The following is a 16,982-nucleotide window of genomic DNA, read 5'->3' as shown; positions in this document are numbered from 1 at the left end:
AAGTCCTCTCCAAAAATTAATACGTTCTTTAAGGACCCAATCAAAGAGATGACCTTACATACTTGTTCATTTGTTACATATAATGATAATTAGACAATTGGAGTTCATTAACCTCAATTCGATCAGTCGATATAACTGGACAATACATGTACAATATTCCGGAGACAGATGGCAGGCTCCATTCATTTCTTCTTTGTACCATAAGAAATAGCAAATTGATTTTTATTATTCGATTTTTTTTTTGGTCGTCATATGATCATGATAATGGAATGTGATTAAAACTCGAAATTTATTTCGGGATATAAACTTCATTTTGTTTTTGAGATTTTTTTTTTAAAAGTTAACCAGAGCAACTTGCTGCTACATGTATTTTTAATGTTTATTTATGAGAATGCATGCGTTTTAGTGATTGTTTTGACTAAATGCTATGAAATGTATTGATGTAAATACTGTCATATAATACTAGATGAGGAAGATATGTTGTATATAATTTCAACGATGTATCAATAAAAACCTAATTGTTAAAACCGTATAAATTAAGAAGAGTTATCCTTCCTGAGTTCAGGATTGGATATCCTTAAACCCTGACACAGAAGCCAAATCCTCTTTTAATTTGGAACATCTGTAATTTGAGGGACTTCAGTTTCTGCAGATTCTGTAGATGTGCAATAAAATGTTGAATTTTTTCCCCTGTCCGATCCAAGTAAACCAAATTAATGAATGCTGATATGGTGATTTTTTGCCAAATGGTTTGTGCTCAAGCTGGTTTGTGTTAAAGAAACTCATCTCATTCATTTTTTTCAGTAAAGGCGTCTGATAAAAAAAAATATTCATAACATGATAATGTCTAGAGAAATTACGTAACTAGACAACTAGAAATTTTATTGTAATTTTAAAACATGATTAAATAAGGTACAGTAACAGGATCTATATGCTTTTAAACAGTCCATGGCCGTGTAATAAAATCAGAGGGGATTTTTAAAAAAAAAAAGGTATCAACAAGTACTTTTTTGTTTTTGAAGGGGAAAATTTGAAAAAGTCGAGACTTCTATTAGACAATCTAAGACTACATAATAGCTCGGGCTCGTGATACAAATTTAACTGAAACCAAGAAATTGATTGGCCGCTAAGGATTGGCGCTTTATTTGTTTGTATCAGACAAGTAAGGATTTCTGCTGCTTTGAAAAAATATTCATGAGGGGATTTGTTTAAATGAGTTTAAACAGATTTATTGACTGCGTCAAATACTTGCATCTGTACAAATGAGAAGAAGCCGTTGAAACTTGAATACTGCGGAAGAGTAGTCAGTGGAAAACGCGTTCAGAACTGAAGATTTTTTTTTTCTGGTAATGTTCATGTATCAGGACCTCAATAGTATAATCAGTTATGTGAACATTGAACAATTAATTTTAAATGGCAACTTTATTCTTATATCTGTTAATCCATTCAATCAATACAATTTAGTTGTGAACCTAATGGAGCCCTGTACTTATTTATAATTTTTATTGTGTAACAGGAGAAAATGAGTGATAGGAAAGGGGAGGTAATAAAAGATGATATCCCAGCAAGTCTGACCAACCCTGGATTTAGCACTCCAGCAAGTCTGACGAATCCAACTTTCAGTACAACAGAAAATGTTAGCTTACACGGATCACACTTTGCTGAAGAGGAAATGGAGGACACATGCTCCTCTCCAAAGAAGCTAAAGTTTCACCTATTGTCACCAGACATAAAATCTCTACCTTGTATGTTTTATTTTTTTATTCTCTTTTTTAATATAATATATTGTCTTCAATTGTAAATCTAAGTTTTTCTAAATTTCGAAACCTAAATCAAGTAATATTTAATTCAGATCTGTAAATTCTGACAACTGTCAGTCTGTCAATGATTGTAGAGATTTTATTCATTTCTTTTTTCCATTAGATGATGTCCAAGAAGAAATAGAATGCTTATACGAGTTTGTACCAGAAATAGATCATCACTTTGTGGTCCTAGACAAAATTGGAGAGGGTAGGTTTTATTATTGTTTTAGTAGAAGTGAAGTGTAAATGCATTAAAGATTTCATTCACATTGACTGAAAAACTAAGTTGCTAATTGTTTTTAGATATGTTGTACCTCATAGTCATGTTAAAATTTGTGTTAAATTGCATATTTTGATACTGAAGAATTTATTTTCAGGAACGTTTAGTTCAGTTTTCCTAGCTCAACTAAAGCACTATAAAGAATTACCTCAGAAGTTTGCACTGAAACATATTATTCCTACAAGTCACCCAAGTCGTATCGAAGGAGAGTTGAGATGTCTACAAGAAATAGGGTATTTTCATTAATTCATCACATTGATATAAAATAAATATATGTTGACCACATTCAGCTCTCAGTAGCAAATTAAAGGGGTAATTTGTTGATTGTTTGTGAAATATTTTATTTTGCAGTGGTTGTGACAATGTTATGGGAGTAGAACTCTGCATCAGACACAAGGATCATGTTGTCATAGTGATGCCCTACTTTCCACATAAAAAGTTCCAGGTAGGATCAGTTTTCTTTATGCTGTACCTGGGGAGATGATCACAACAATTATAGATGTTTTATTTTAAACCTTATAACATCACTGTACAATTCTCTATTTTTTTGTTGTTGAAACTTTTAATTTTGTACAGTGATAAGTGCCAAAATTAGATCCTATTTTCTGCTTGTATGCTTTAAATATAAATTCATTGTCTTGCAGGACTACATACTGACTCTAAGTGTCGGTGAGGTCAGGGAATATATGAGAAATTTGTTGATTGCCCTCCGACGAGTTCACAAGTTTGAAGTTATCCACCGAGATGTTAAACCAAGCAACTTCCTGTATGATAGTGTAACCAAACAGTAAGTGACCATGGAAAACTGTACTAGCAATTTAGAAAACAAATAACAATTGCAGTGTAAAGATGTAAAGTTTACAAGTGTTTTAGCTTAATAACATCATAAACACATGGGTGACCTGCTGTTGTTTTTCAGGTATGCTTTGGTGGATTTTGGTTTGGCACACAAGGTAAAGTCACAGCCAAACGAAATGAAGTTGAAGAGTCAGAAAACAGAGAGCACAACATCGGGCAGATCTACAAGAAATCCATTATCTCCTACCTCATCTTCACAACAAAATAAACAGGTCAGTATTGGTTGAATGACATCACAGGCAAAATTATATTTCACAATATTAAAAATGAACATAGGGGGATAACATAGGAAGGATTTGAAGTTGTATTGTGAAAAGTCTTTAATTTTGAAGCTAACCAATATTCTTATATAATGAATTTGTATGTTTCAAAGAAAATGATGTAACAAATGTTGCCTTTGATTCACTCAATACAAAGATATGTAGATGTTTACTTAGGGCTCAGTAAATAGGATATTTTGTGAAATCTAGGTATTGACCAAATGAAAGGGCTATTGTTGTATAAAATTTAGATAACAGTCTTATTACATATTCATATTAAGGATAATTTTTATACCTGTGTTCTTTTTTATACATATATCTCATGTGATGGCATTACCAATTTTCAGAAAATAGCAGCAGGCAAGAAATCACAAAGTTATGTTACTCCAGAATTAGAGAACTCTACATTTGCAAGACGAATTAAGTCTCCTCGAAGGGTTTTGTTAGCGAAAAGAGCACTTCTGGCTAAAAATAAACCCAGTGAGCTTGAAAAGGGTGCAAAGCCAAGTGCAGTGTTGTCCACATGTGACTGCTTTGGAAAACCCCAAGTCTGCAGTATTTGTAATGCAAGGTAAATTGAAAGTAGGAAAAGATAATTTTACATTGTAGATTGTTTGTTGATTTCAGAATGCATATGTATATTAATCATAAAATTTTACACACATGGTAAATACAAAAAGTTTTCATAGTAAATTGTAATAAGATAAAAACCATGGAGTTCCTGACATTGAGAGTTAGAATCCCTAAAGGGCCATTTTCTAATCTACATCATTTTAAATTTCTGATATTTTATTGGAAATGTGTTGATTTAATACTGAAGTATTGTAAAATAATAATGTCTATTTATAACTGCTTTATTTTTTAATTAAAAACTATGTTTTGAAATATGGCCTGAAATTCAATTGTTATCTTGTGTCGTAGAATGAATCAGCAGGCACCAAGGGCAGGAACACCTGGTTTTAGAGCTCCAGAAGTCTTGATGAAATTTCCTGATCAAACTACGGGTATGTATGTAATTTGATGTTGTTTATCTATACAATATTTAGTATAGAATACCTTTAATTTTGTATAAAATACTGATTCATTACATCATATTTATTTGCAGCTGTTGATATATGGTCAGCTGGGGTGATTTTTCTGTCCCTTTTGAGTGGACGCTATCCTTTCTTTCGAGCCAATGACGACATGACAGCGCTAGCACAGATCATAAGCATTATGGGCAGTGAGGAAGTCAGCAAATCTGCCAAGGCATATGGTTTGTAATTTACGAAGTATTTTAGAATTTTGAAAATTTGTATCGAAATCTAATCTAGATGCAGATGTCAGCTGAACAGCATATATACTCATTTTTTTTTCTTATGCAGAATGTAAATATCTATAGAAATGATGTAAATGGTAGTTTTTGGAAAAACCTTTTACAAAATTTTTCTTTTTTAATTCATTATCTCTTTCGAAATGAAGAAGACTGAAAATTATGTATTTTTGTTCAAAGGTAAACATTTGATTTGTCACCCCGGTAATAAATCTGTGGACCTAAAAGTTCTGTGCACCAGACTTCGAGAAGGTCCAGCCGCTAAACATCACGCTTCACAGAGGGACAGTCTTAGTGATAAAGAAAATGATGCCTTCACTTCCTGGTCTGGTGTTCCGGACTCGGCTTTTGATTTACTGAGGAAGCTGTTGGACATGAACCCCTTCACCAGAATCTCAGCGGACCAAGCTCTACAACATGATTTCTTCAAGGGACTTAGTTGATGGAAACATTCTCCTGTTCATTGTTGTTGAATGACATTGGTCGTTGATCAAGATAATTTATTCTTAATATGGGAATCATTGTCTAAGTGAAAAGAAGAGTGCTGAGCAAGGAATACCAAAGAGGAATAGAGGGTAATAGGCATGGATGTCTCATTGCTTAATTCTCAAACTTTAAAAAAAAAAAATTGTATCAAATGAAATACTCTTATACAATGAATCAGGTATCATTAGACAGTCAATTGGCTCATGTTAAGATTATTCAAATTAAAGTTTCCTATTTATAAATTGTACTCAGGATAAAATGCATTGTCTTGCAAGAAGATAAATATTTCATATTGTCCATTTAAGAGGCAGCACAAATCCTTTGATTTTAAAAATGTTAACATGTACATGTATCTTCATTATCATCAGTAAACAAAGTAATGTTCGCCATTTTTTTGTATTTATTTATAAGTAAATAAAGATTCAAATGTTTCTAAAATTGCGTGAATTTATTTTATGTTTTGAAAGCTAATTAAAATTCATGAGAATTAGATTAGTATGGAAAGTGCAACAGTTACTTAGTACTTTAAAATTATCCAGATGCTATTTCAAGTTGAACATCTTGTTGGGACAAACACACTAACTTGTTCATTGACATTATTTTGCGGGAAACTAATTCATAGAAATGAATAAGTGAACAATAGCATTACAGGTAATATTTCAATGACATGTTGATGTAAATTTCCATTAGTTACAGGAATATTGTGCCACTTCCTCGATTCATCTGTATGAGATATTTTGAAGTGTGAAAAATTAAGGCATGTTTCTTTCATACCTGGTATCAATGGCTCTTGAAAAGAATTGAGTATCAAAAAGGTGGTGGTGAAGCATTGTCATACATCTACATGTACAAGTGATGTTGTTACATACAGCTGATGATTGTACTCGGTATTCACTAATTCTGTACAAGTCAAATGGGATATCAGACTTGTGAGTCAGAATCATGGAATGCTACAAGGATGTATATACCCATATATTTAATTATAAAATTTGAAGAAAAAACCATGAAAAAATTATTTATTGAACAAAATCAACTATTAGATAAATGTTTTAAGACATGGTCAATAAAACTTTTGAAAAATACACACTTGTGTTAAATGATATGTGAACAAAATGTTTGTAATTTGCAGAAAATAGTGGGAGAGAATGTGAAGTATATGAAAGCTGTTCAAAAGTTATGACCAAGATAAAAGTCAAACTATAGGACAAGATCATAAGGTAGAAAAACCAGATGCGTTTGTGAAACACTGATGCCCCATATGGCAGCTTATGGTGAAGGTTTAAGTTTTTCAAATGCAAGTTAATCCAAACGGCAAGGTATCAAATTATTGTTACCCAAAGAAAGGACTTGTCTCTATGAATATTAAATCCAGACGCCGGATAAGGTGAATTTTTTTAAAGTAAATAAAAACCACAGGATAATGGTATCAAGGAGAAGGTCATGTCACAAAAAAAAATACACACGTGAAAAATAAAAGCCCGTTCTCTAACTTTTCAAACAGTCAGGGACATAACTCAAACAAGTTATCAGAAAATAACTTATCATACCCCCCGCTTGAAAAGTGGGAGGGTATATAGTAATCGGTATGTCCGTCCGTCCGTCTGTTACGATTTGGGATACCCATCTCTTATCCGCAACTCCTCTCATACCACTGAAGGAAATTTAATGAAACTTTCACAGAATCTTTATTACATATTGCCATTGTGAACCTCCTATTTTATTTTTTGATCCGACACATATTTTGAGTTTTCCGGCCACAGCAAAACATGGACTTCTTCCATTATAATCATATGAGAGGCGGGGGTATCATTTAGTGAGCTCATTGCTCAGAGTACCTCCAGTTTTAGTTAAATTAAACTTTAGCTTTAGTTATTTTACACACAATTTTAAAAATAATCACTAAGTTATTTTTATATCCTACTTGGACAACATTGATTTCTTGGGAGTTTTGTATTTCCTGCCAAAGTGCACTGCATTTTGGGATTCCATTATATAATACTAGAGTGCACCGACTCCAATGGAGAATTGGCGAGGAGGTGGAAATAAAACAGCATTTTACTCCATATTTTGTGGTTTTATATACATTGTATATGTCCAATTTTTATCATTAAATAAAAAAAAAATCCCAATTTTTCCAAGACTTTGAACAATTTTTCTGGATAGAGCAAGGTGTAAATTTAATCAAACATTTGCCTTTGTCTTGGTGCACGAGCAAAAACCTTTGGTGAAAGTGGTGTGAAGTTAGCGAGGAATGACACAAAATAAATTAACATTTGAGTTATTTTTGATAATAACTTGTTTGCATTATGCTCCTGCCTTGGAAAAGTTATAGCCACAGTTAAAGTTTTTCATTTCATTAGTAAGTCAAAGTTAATGATGCCCAGGAAAAGATCTTGTCACATGGAATACAGCTGTGAAAAATATACATGACCTAGTACTCTGTTCAAAAGATATGACCAAGGTTAAAGTTCTATAAAAATGAGTCAAACTTTAAAATCAAGATCAATGGGTAAAAAATATTCATCACCCAAGGAAAGGCCTTGTCTGAAAAAATATACATGTTAAATTTTACTGCACCAACTGTTGCAAAAGATGCGGCTAAGGTTAAAGTTTGGCTTTTTTTTCAAAAGTGCGTCAAACTCCAGGGCCAAAGTCAAGATGATGATAAATATCTTTATGCCCAAGGAAAGATCTTTTCACCAAGAATAGATACACTTGTGAAACATGAAAACCACAGCTTCAACCAATAAAAGTAAAGGGCAAGGTTGAAGTTTTCCAAACGAATAGACAGACTTACAGCTAGGACAAAAACTATATTCCCTCGAATCTTTGATTACAGCGGCATAAAAATTGATCTTATGAAAACAAACTGTCGCAAAGAATAAGCATGTGAATTATGAAAGCCCTAGCACAAATCTTCCAAAACAAAAGTTTAGTAAAAAAAATTTTTGTAAAATGATTCAGACTCCATAGCTAAGACGTTAAATATGTTGCTACCCGAGAATGGTCTTGTCTCTAGAAATATATACTGAGAAAATATGAAAGGCATAGCTCCAACTAAAATCGAAAGTTAATAAGGTCCAGGTTTTTGCAGACAGACAGACGGATAGACAGGAAAAATATGTATGCCTCCAAATCTTTGATTGTGGAGGCATAAAAAATTGAGACTTTGTCACACATGACCATAAATACATTTTCCCTCCCTTATTAACCCGAGATTCCTCTGACTCTAACCCCTGCTTTTTATATTATGAAATGTGCAGGGGTCCCCTGCACATGTCACAATATAAAAAGCAGGGGTTAGAGTCTGAGGCACCTCGGATTACCCGCTTATCAATTCATTTTCTCATAGGAACTTCGTTGTTTTTTCCTAAACGAGACAACAAAAACAATGATGATAATTGCAATAAAGGCCACGATAGCCAATGCAATGATGATATAAACGGCATAACGTTTTTCCTCCTTTGCGGGCGAATTACACGTCCTTACATCTGAAAGAAAAATATGTACCAGGTAATACAATATCAAACGCTGTAATGTTCGATTTCTTCATTTCATTTATCCAAATTCATATCATATAGAATACACATTAAAACACAAAACATATTAATTGTGAAATAAGCAATTCAGGATAATACAAAACACAATAATTGGGGCAAAAATCTAAGATTGCAACGTAAGTACGTAGTTTTCCTAAAAGTAACTCTTCATTTTATTTAGTTTGAGAATATCGTCATTTTTTTATTGTAACTATTCATTATTTACTGTATTAAAATCGAAAAAAAAAATCTTTTTAAGCTTTGGATAATCAAAATTACAAAAAAAACCTTTTTTCCCCTTGGTGTGAGGATTTTTTTTTGCTAAGATTTTAACTAAAAGTAACAGATCTAGATATACGAAATAAAAAGTTTAATAAACATAACTTGCATTTAACATGTGAACTTTGCTTTTACTCACCTTTAGAAAATTTTTCGGACTTGCTCTTCTGGAAAGCTTGGAAGCGTAGATTTTTGGCCTCTAATACAACATCATCAGTAAATGTTACTTTGATAGTATCATCACATTTATAGCTCCCTTTGGCTCTGGCCTTAAGTGGAGAATCGAAGGACTTGCTGGACACAGACACAGCCTGACCTTGTAAAAAGAAATAAACTGTCACAAATATCCAAAGAAAATATTAAGCGCTGTAAAATATATGAAAAACTCAGAGGTTGATGTGAAAAAAAGGTGCATGAGTGTCCCATTGACATGCAATATCTGAAAAGAACAGAATTATTTCAGTAAAAAATAAGAATAAAGGAAACAACATTTGTTAATTACAAATTAAGAGAAAAACACTGGCACAAAAACAAAATTTTTGAAATATATTTTAGTACAGACATAGTTCGAAAAAACCCAAATAAATTAAACATTTATTTTGGCAATAAAAAGACTTTTTGAGGGGGTCAAATCGACCTAAGAAAATAACGTAAATTACAGAGGAAAATACCCTACCTATATAAGTCATTGAATATTTTTCTTATCGTGCATGGTTAAGTTCTGATATTTTGAAAAAAATAATTCTCCATTGTTTTGTTTGCATAAAAACATCGACTTCTCTCCAAAATAATGACTTTATTTTTTAAATAAAAGTCAGGCTGCATGTGGACGGATTATGTGAGAATAGATGACCAATGAGATTTATCAATCTACACATATACAATATATTCAATATTATTCTACGTTGATAGAAAATATCCCTATGAACTCAAGATAAAAGACACCAAAGAGTCTTGCACAATTCTTGTTTTACAAGAGAAAAATTATATCAACACTTTATGATAAGCGTGCATGATAACTTCAACTTCTCTATTACCAATAGAATGTTGTTTTAAAAAATAAAATTAGTAAAGGTTGAATTATCAAAGTTTGTGGGGTACCAATGTTCTTGGATTTCGTGGGTCACCCTTATTCACGAACTAACACCATTAAGAACAATTATTTCGTCAACATAATCATTTATTGAACTTCTTTATACCCATGAAATTACGCCTCCACGAACCAATATTGTTGCTTGCCCATAAACATCGACCCCCCACGAAATAAAATGATTCCACAATATAAAGGCTTCTATCTAATAAAATGACAAAAGAAACGACATTCATTTATAGAATAACCCTTTGAGAGAAATAAAGATTCCAATATATTCCGATTAATTCATAATTTCATATTGACTAGGTACCTCCAAAATATATTAGGCAAAACTAGGCCTCAAGATTTTGAAGGATTGACGCTTAAACGAACTCAGGGAGATAGGAACAATACATTCGTCTTCCTGACCTAAATTATCATAACTATTGATATCATTGTGAATGACATAGTGATTATTCTCATGTTAAACGTACGTTTATATACTGAGTTACCATACCTGCAGACTTTTCCTTTGGGTTGTAGAAGACCAGAGGGGATCGGACATAAGTGAGGTTTATATTGGTTAGTTGATAACCAAGAATAGCGCTGTCTGGGGTTGACCCACTTGAAGACGTGGATTCGAATACAAACCTGTATACGGTAAAATGATTTTGGCACTGAGTAGATGTTTGTGCCTATAATTTCAAACTTGGATAAAGTTATAACATATATATAGTTAATATGACTATCGGGATCCATTATGACAAACCTATGAACACAGACTACAACAAGGAGGAAGAATTATTTCTCTCAATTGTGCCATGTTTGTAGATAGAGTAATATGATAAACAGTACCATATAAGTATATATACATGAACGACTTATTGAATGTGTCTTAAAACAACTGTGAAATAACTGTTGATAGTCCAATATACGAGACATTTTTCATTTTGATTTGAACTTTTTTGTTAACTTTTTTTTATTAACAAAATTCGATACTTTAATTTCCAGTCGTCATAGAAGGAAAGCGTCATATCCTGTTTCTTCGTTGAACTACAGTTCCCTGATACATCAATAGAGGTAGAAAAGGGGACATTTACCAGCTGCTTCTCAGTCTGAAATTAACAATAGAAATACACACTGCAAAGCATTAGACATTTAATGACACCACAAAGAATTACACATTTTATAATTATCATAACAAACTAGTAAGACAATCAAACAATTCACCTCTATTGTAACAACAAAACATATCATACCTCAGAAGGGATAGATAAAACACAGAACAAAATCACTCAAAAAGACTAAGAAGAATCGAAAATTAAGAATCTTTTATCGAAAATAAAAGCCCCCATCAACAACAACACAACAAAAAATGTGAATATTCCAGCAACACATCTTATTGATGTAGCAATATACATGTTTAACTTATTTCGACTATGAACCACTTAGTTTTTCTGATCACTACAGAGGGCTTACAGAGGGTGTGACCCTGTAGATAAGAGATGTTTACCCCTCCTAAACACTTTATCCTTCCTCATAGAAGTTTCCATAGATCAGTGTTTTTTGCTCTATAACGAATTGGTTAGTGTAAGATTTGAGAGATTTAACACAGTTGCTTTTCATCATCATTTTTTAAAAAGAATAATAGAATATGCTCTATAGACAGAAAGTCGTGGGTTATTCTCTTTAGAGAGAAGTGGAGGCTTTCACCTACGAAGCATGTCCACTTCTCTAAATTTAAGAGAATACTTCAAACGTAATTGTCATTTTGGAAGTACAACATGACATAATCACCAAAAGTGACATAATCATTAGAAGCGATGGCAGTAAAAATAAAACACAAAAAATGTCGAATGTATAAAGAGTACCTTGTTTTCCCTTGAGTCGTAGGGAATGGACATACGGAAAGCACCGGAGAGAAGCAGACAACTCTGATTCCCGTCCTTCAGAGAGAACAGCTGTGTTTCCGTCATTTTTACACTGTCTTCAGGACACTGAGTTCCTAATGATACATGTAATATTTAAAAAAAAATAATGTTTTAGAGAGTTAAACATGTCATGACATATCTTGAAACATATAATTTGTTGTTTAACGTCCCTCTCGAGAATCTTTCACTCATCAGGAGACGCAACCACTTGCCGATAGAGAGTTGCAAATTTTGTCTAAAGATAGGCACTCAGAGCCATTGAGCAGAGAGGGATCTTTTTCGTGCAAACAATTACTTCGACACGGGACCTCGGTGTATACAGTCTCATCCGAAGGACCGCTCGCCATGTCTTGAAACATACCAGTATATGAAATTCACTTCTTTGAATTGGTCAAGCTTTGAAGTTCTTTATCTTATATTCTATGTTGTTCCAAAAAGGTTTTCGAAAAACTTGGCCTTAAAGAAAGGCATTATTATGATATCCATATTTGTTCATATATGAGAAACAAACATTTTCGTGTAATTTTCGACACTAAAATCAATTCCAGATGATACAGTCATACTTTCACCAAAATCTTTAAAATAACAAAAGGATAATAGGTTCAACCGCATATAAACGTACCGGTATATTGATTTTTCATTCAATGATACACAATGAAGATATTTTTTAAAGTAACCAAAAGGTGCATAATTTGTTTTAAAATGTAGTATGTTACATTTTATGACATTAATTCTCTTAATGATAAAACTTCAGAAAATTCAATATCAAGTACTTTCTGGTACAGCTGTTACAATGATATTTATCTTTACAAACCTTCAGCGTACATGTTCATAAAGATATATTGCTCAACTGGTAAAAAAAATACTCCGAGCTTGAAAAAATGCTACTTTGCTGAAGTAAATTCTAGTACATATAAAGTGTAATTATTGCATGGCGCAGTAGTAAAAGAATGTTAGCATCAGATCTTGATCCTGGGAACAAATATGTCACATTCTTAAATACAACATTATGGTGACCAAGAAAATAGATTGTTCTATTTTGTGATTAAATGCACTGATTTGTTTAAAAAATCATCTTAATTCATCTTAATGTGTTAATTAATCGAATGATTTTTCTTTCAAATCACCCAACACTACATGAACTAGTATTTAAAGATTTTTAAAAATGTTTAAATTATTTATAAAATTTTTAATATATGTAGTCTTTACTTTATTTTGGTTTATATCTGTTACTGTTTTATCTGTTACTTATATTAATAGAAGGATATTTAAAATGTGAAATCATATTGCTTTGAATTATTTTTCTCGGTAAGATTTTATAAAAATTTTATTTAAAAAAATCAATGCAATGGAGTCTGAACTTGATGTTTGCCAAATACGATTTGTAGAGGAAAAACATACTTGCTACGGAAAATTTTTCAGGAACTCCAGAGTTTGATGTTTGAATTTTGAGATGCCTTGTTTTGAGACTGAAGTCGTTTCCTAAGAATTCCTTTTCGTGTTGACATCCGTAGAATCTTTCCCCTGAACCCAGACGTATACCAATTCTTCCATACGATCTAAGAACATCTTAACAGAAACATGGAGTGATCAGTACTTCAGAGATAATCTTTTTTATTTTCTGGATTCGTTATCCACAAACATAACATAACAAATGGTCATTTCAAAATTAGATTGAATTTAATCTTTGAAATTAATATCATCTTTTTTACATCATACCATTCGCAAGTTTGGCGTCCGGAAATGTTGCATTGTCTAATTTGATGATAGTCTCGATGTTTTCCAAAGTTGTTTGATTTTCCTTGTTGGTGAAGTAGAAAGCCAGGACTCTATTAGAGCCTCCCTCTTTATAGCGCAAAACCAGGAAAGATTTCTCCTCATCACAAAATCCACTCACAATGGCAGTATTCGGTATCTTAAGTGTTACACTGGTCTGTGTACATAGTCAAAGAAATATAAGAATATAAAATTTAAAATGTTGCACTTTGAACTTTTTTTCACATTTATTCGAACTTATTCGTAAAAATAAACTTCATTTTGATATAGAAAGCTATGAACTATCTTTTTTCCATATCAATTCGAACTAATTGGTTAAAAAATCGTTTCTATTCGACAAAGAAATCTATATTATTAAAAGTATATAAAATCTATTTTATCAAAAGTATATAAAAAACCAATGGAATTTTTTGTAGCGATTTGATTAATATATTAGAACAAGGAACAATAAAAAAGATAGGATAAAATTCATTATATTTTTCTTTCGCACAATTATTTTAAAAATGTAGCCAGAATTACATGTACATAAAAAAGTAAAACCATAATTACTTACCTTGTTACCATCTTTTTTCTCATACAGATATTCTAACTCTAGTTTCCCACTAAGTCTAATGCAGACATTACCATCAGCATCCCTCAACGCAAATAGGTTAATTTTACTCGTAACATCTTCATTTTGATTTAGTGTCTGGGGCTTCATAGTGGAATTTGTGTTGTCTATTGAGCATGTCCTCACTTAAATAAAAAAAAACCGACCGCATATTGCAAAAATAAACTTAATTTTTTAAGATGTTCAATATTATGGTTTCAATGAGTATGAAACCTATCTAAATTTTGTATTGAATTTTTTTAAATAAAACTTATTTTTTTATTTGAAAAACATGCTTATGAAGGGACAGGATACATTAAAAAACAGTATTTTCACAAACAGCTATACCTTTTTCGGAAAATGTCCCGTTCTGAATTCCGAAACCTTGCATTGTAGCATTGGATATGAACAGTGTTCCAAAATTGTTATTAGAGTCATCGTGTAGAAGAACTGTGTCAACGGCGTTACATTTATAAACCTCGTCTGCTCCGGAAAGTGACACAGGCTCACTCTCAAGAATTATAGATGTCTGCCCTGAAAGGATAAAACATTGATGAGAAACCATTAAAACACAGGACTAAAATTAACGCTAAATTTATATAAACTGTTAATATATTAGCTTGCTTACTTATGTGCTCGTTTATTTGACAATTCTTTCTTAATCGTAATTGATTGATTTATCTGTTGATCTCCTTAATCATCAATGGATTTGTTGTTTTATTTTGCATAATTCATTTACATAAAAATTATCAATATTTTTTAAATTGATTTAGACATTAGCTTATATAACAATATTTATAATACCAAAAGGTTAATCCTGCACTAATTAAATAGATATTTAAGTGAAAAGTTTTCTTGAAACTTAAGACCATGCAGGATCTTTGATAATTAACAAATGAAATATAAAGAAAATTAAAAAGAGAGTTTCTGCATACTGTTTTAAAATCATTAAGTAAATCAAAGCAAATGGTTGGACAACATACAAAATAAATATTTTCTTTAATTTAGGCTAACTTTATTATGTTTATTTTTTAGAAAAGGGAAAACAACAACAAAATTACTTTCTTGGTGGTTTAACTCGAGCATGCATAAAACAGATATTTTCACTACAAAAATCATAAGTATTTCTGCTGAATATTTTGAAACATTTTTTGAATGCTAATGATATATATTAGATAAAAAATAATAATTATTATTCATAGAAAAAATAGTTAAAACGTTTTACATTATGTCTTAATAATTAATAAATCAAGCTATGACTAATTTTGATTCTATTGAAATAATATTGCAAAGCAATTTAGCATGTTTTAAAATACATACTATCGTTCAGTTTATTTTATTGATTTTTATTACATATTCGTAGATTCCGTTATGATATGTCATCATAGAACTGTATCTCTCTCAAATCGATACACAACAAGGATTAAAAAAAAACCCCTTAAAAACCCTGCATTAAAAACGAATCGATTGAAAACTTTTAACATATGTTTCAGTGAGAATATACATTTCAACATGTCGATTTTTATCCTCTTACATGTAACAAATGACCGCTTGATAATATTAACATTATTTATCTGCAAAAAAAAATGATATAAAAAAGCAGCCCAAAAGTATGTGACTTTTACGGTTTCAGAATAATGTTGACCGTTTGTTAACTTTTGTAATATTAATCAGGTGACTTTGTGACAAGTGTAATCTGAATATTACCCCTTTATATGTTATTTTTTTTAGTACTGGTTGTTTACAAATAATAATTTTGCTTAAATCAAACTAATATTTTAAACTACTTGAGATCTTGTTTTGTTCTTTTGAATTACATGCGTAGAACTCAGTTTGTTAGTCACAGGATGTCTCAGCTAATTCCACAAAAAATGGATTCAGTCGAACCTTCCTAAGTTTAAAATGTCTTCGACATCATCTCTTAGATTGATATTCCATGTAATATTTTCCCACAGATTACCTTGTCTTTTGTAGACAATTTTGTAGGAGACAGATACAGTTCCATCGTTTGCTTTTGTAAAACTGATGTAAAGGGAGTGGGAATCTTGGAGATCTACATGTATTTCTGAGCTGCTCTCTTTGCAACTTCCAGCCGATACTGTTGCTTTTGTTAGAGGTACATTCCGTGTCTTTTCTTCCTTTTGTAAGTTTAGAGTCAGTGTTGCATCCAAAATCGTGTGTACACAGAGCCCAACACTCGATGAGTTGTATGAAAAATCCAAACCACTGACTCCTGCAAGCAAATGCATAGATATGATATGAATTATTCTTCTTATTGTTGGATGACTTAATAAGGTTTATAAATTCTGAGATGGCTCTTATCTTGCAAATGTAACAATCAGAAACTCATATTGGTAAGTTGCTTTTTAGATGATTCGTATATATTGTGAAACATAAATAAAACTCCGCTAAAATTGTAATATAGAAATAAAGATATTAGCGAATGCCAAGATAGCAGAAAATGTATCAATATCTCCCAAGAATCTTACCATTTTGACATACAGCAATAGAGATCCAGAGAAAGATGATCCGATATGAGGCTTCCATTGCTGCCATCTGTGAACGTGAGACTGTCAGTGGCAATATTACACGGTAGCAATTTAATGAAAACAAATACTCTATCAAAGGGCACCTGTTGCAATGGTTACTGAACGCCTGTAACATAAGGTGTTAGTGCCCTCACTAAATGCTGCAAGCCTCTCTTGTTACGAGTATAGTATCGAAAACTATACAACTGAGAATTGTAATTTTATGATTTTTTTAAAAACAAATATGAGAGCTATTTAAATTGATATAAA

General features: G+C 31.7%; 2 protein-coding genes across 2 annotated transcripts; one reads left to right on the top strand and one right to left on the bottom strand.

Annotated features, from left to right (window-relative positions):
- Nucleotides 1-1,510: 1,510 nt before the first annotated feature.
- Nucleotides 1,511-5,381, top strand: LOC134268361 (cell division cycle 7-related protein kinase-like). Its single transcript, XM_062750603.1, has 10 exons — nt 1,511-1,745; nt 1,924-2,010; nt 2,180-2,315; nt 2,434-2,527; nt 2,727-2,869; nt 3,002-3,152; nt 3,548-3,771; nt 4,122-4,204; nt 4,306-4,455; nt 4,693-5,381. The coding sequence occupies exons 1-10, from the start codon at nt 1,523-1,525 to the stop codon at nt 4,953-4,955; spliced, it is 1,554 nt and encodes a 517-aa protein (XP_062606587.1). The 5' UTR covers nt 1,511-1,522; the 3' UTR covers nt 4,956-5,381.
- A 1,974-nt stretch (nt 5,382-7,355) lies between these two features.
- Nucleotides 7,356-16,831, bottom strand: LOC134268360 (uncharacterized). The gene is made up of 11 exons (XM_062750602.1): nt 16,674-16,831; nt 16,145-16,417; nt 14,533-14,718; nt 14,149-14,330; nt 13,539-13,752; nt 13,221-13,388; nt 11,760-11,893; nt 10,888-11,003; nt 10,406-10,539; nt 8,956-9,132; nt 7,356-8,489 (listed from the first exon to the last, which is right to left on the bottom strand). Exons 1-11 carry the CDS (start codon nt 16,738-16,740, stop codon nt 8,332-8,334), a joined length of 1,809 nt encoding a protein of 602 aa, XP_062606586.1. The 5' UTR covers nt 16,741-16,831; the 3' UTR covers nt 7,356-8,331.
- Between the last annotated feature and the right edge of the window lie 151 nt (nt 16,832-16,982).

The sequence above is a fragment of the Saccostrea cucullata genome, unplaced genomic scaffold (assembly GCF_032062105.1).
Source record: "Saccostrea cucullata isolate Sc308-1 unplaced genomic scaffold, CSIRO_AGI_Scuc_v1 ctg2336, whole genome shotgun sequence".
NCBI lineage: Eukaryota > Metazoa > Mollusca > Bivalvia > Ostreida > Ostreidae > Saccostrea > Saccostrea cuccullata.
This window is presented reverse-complemented; position numbering and strand designations above follow the sequence as displayed.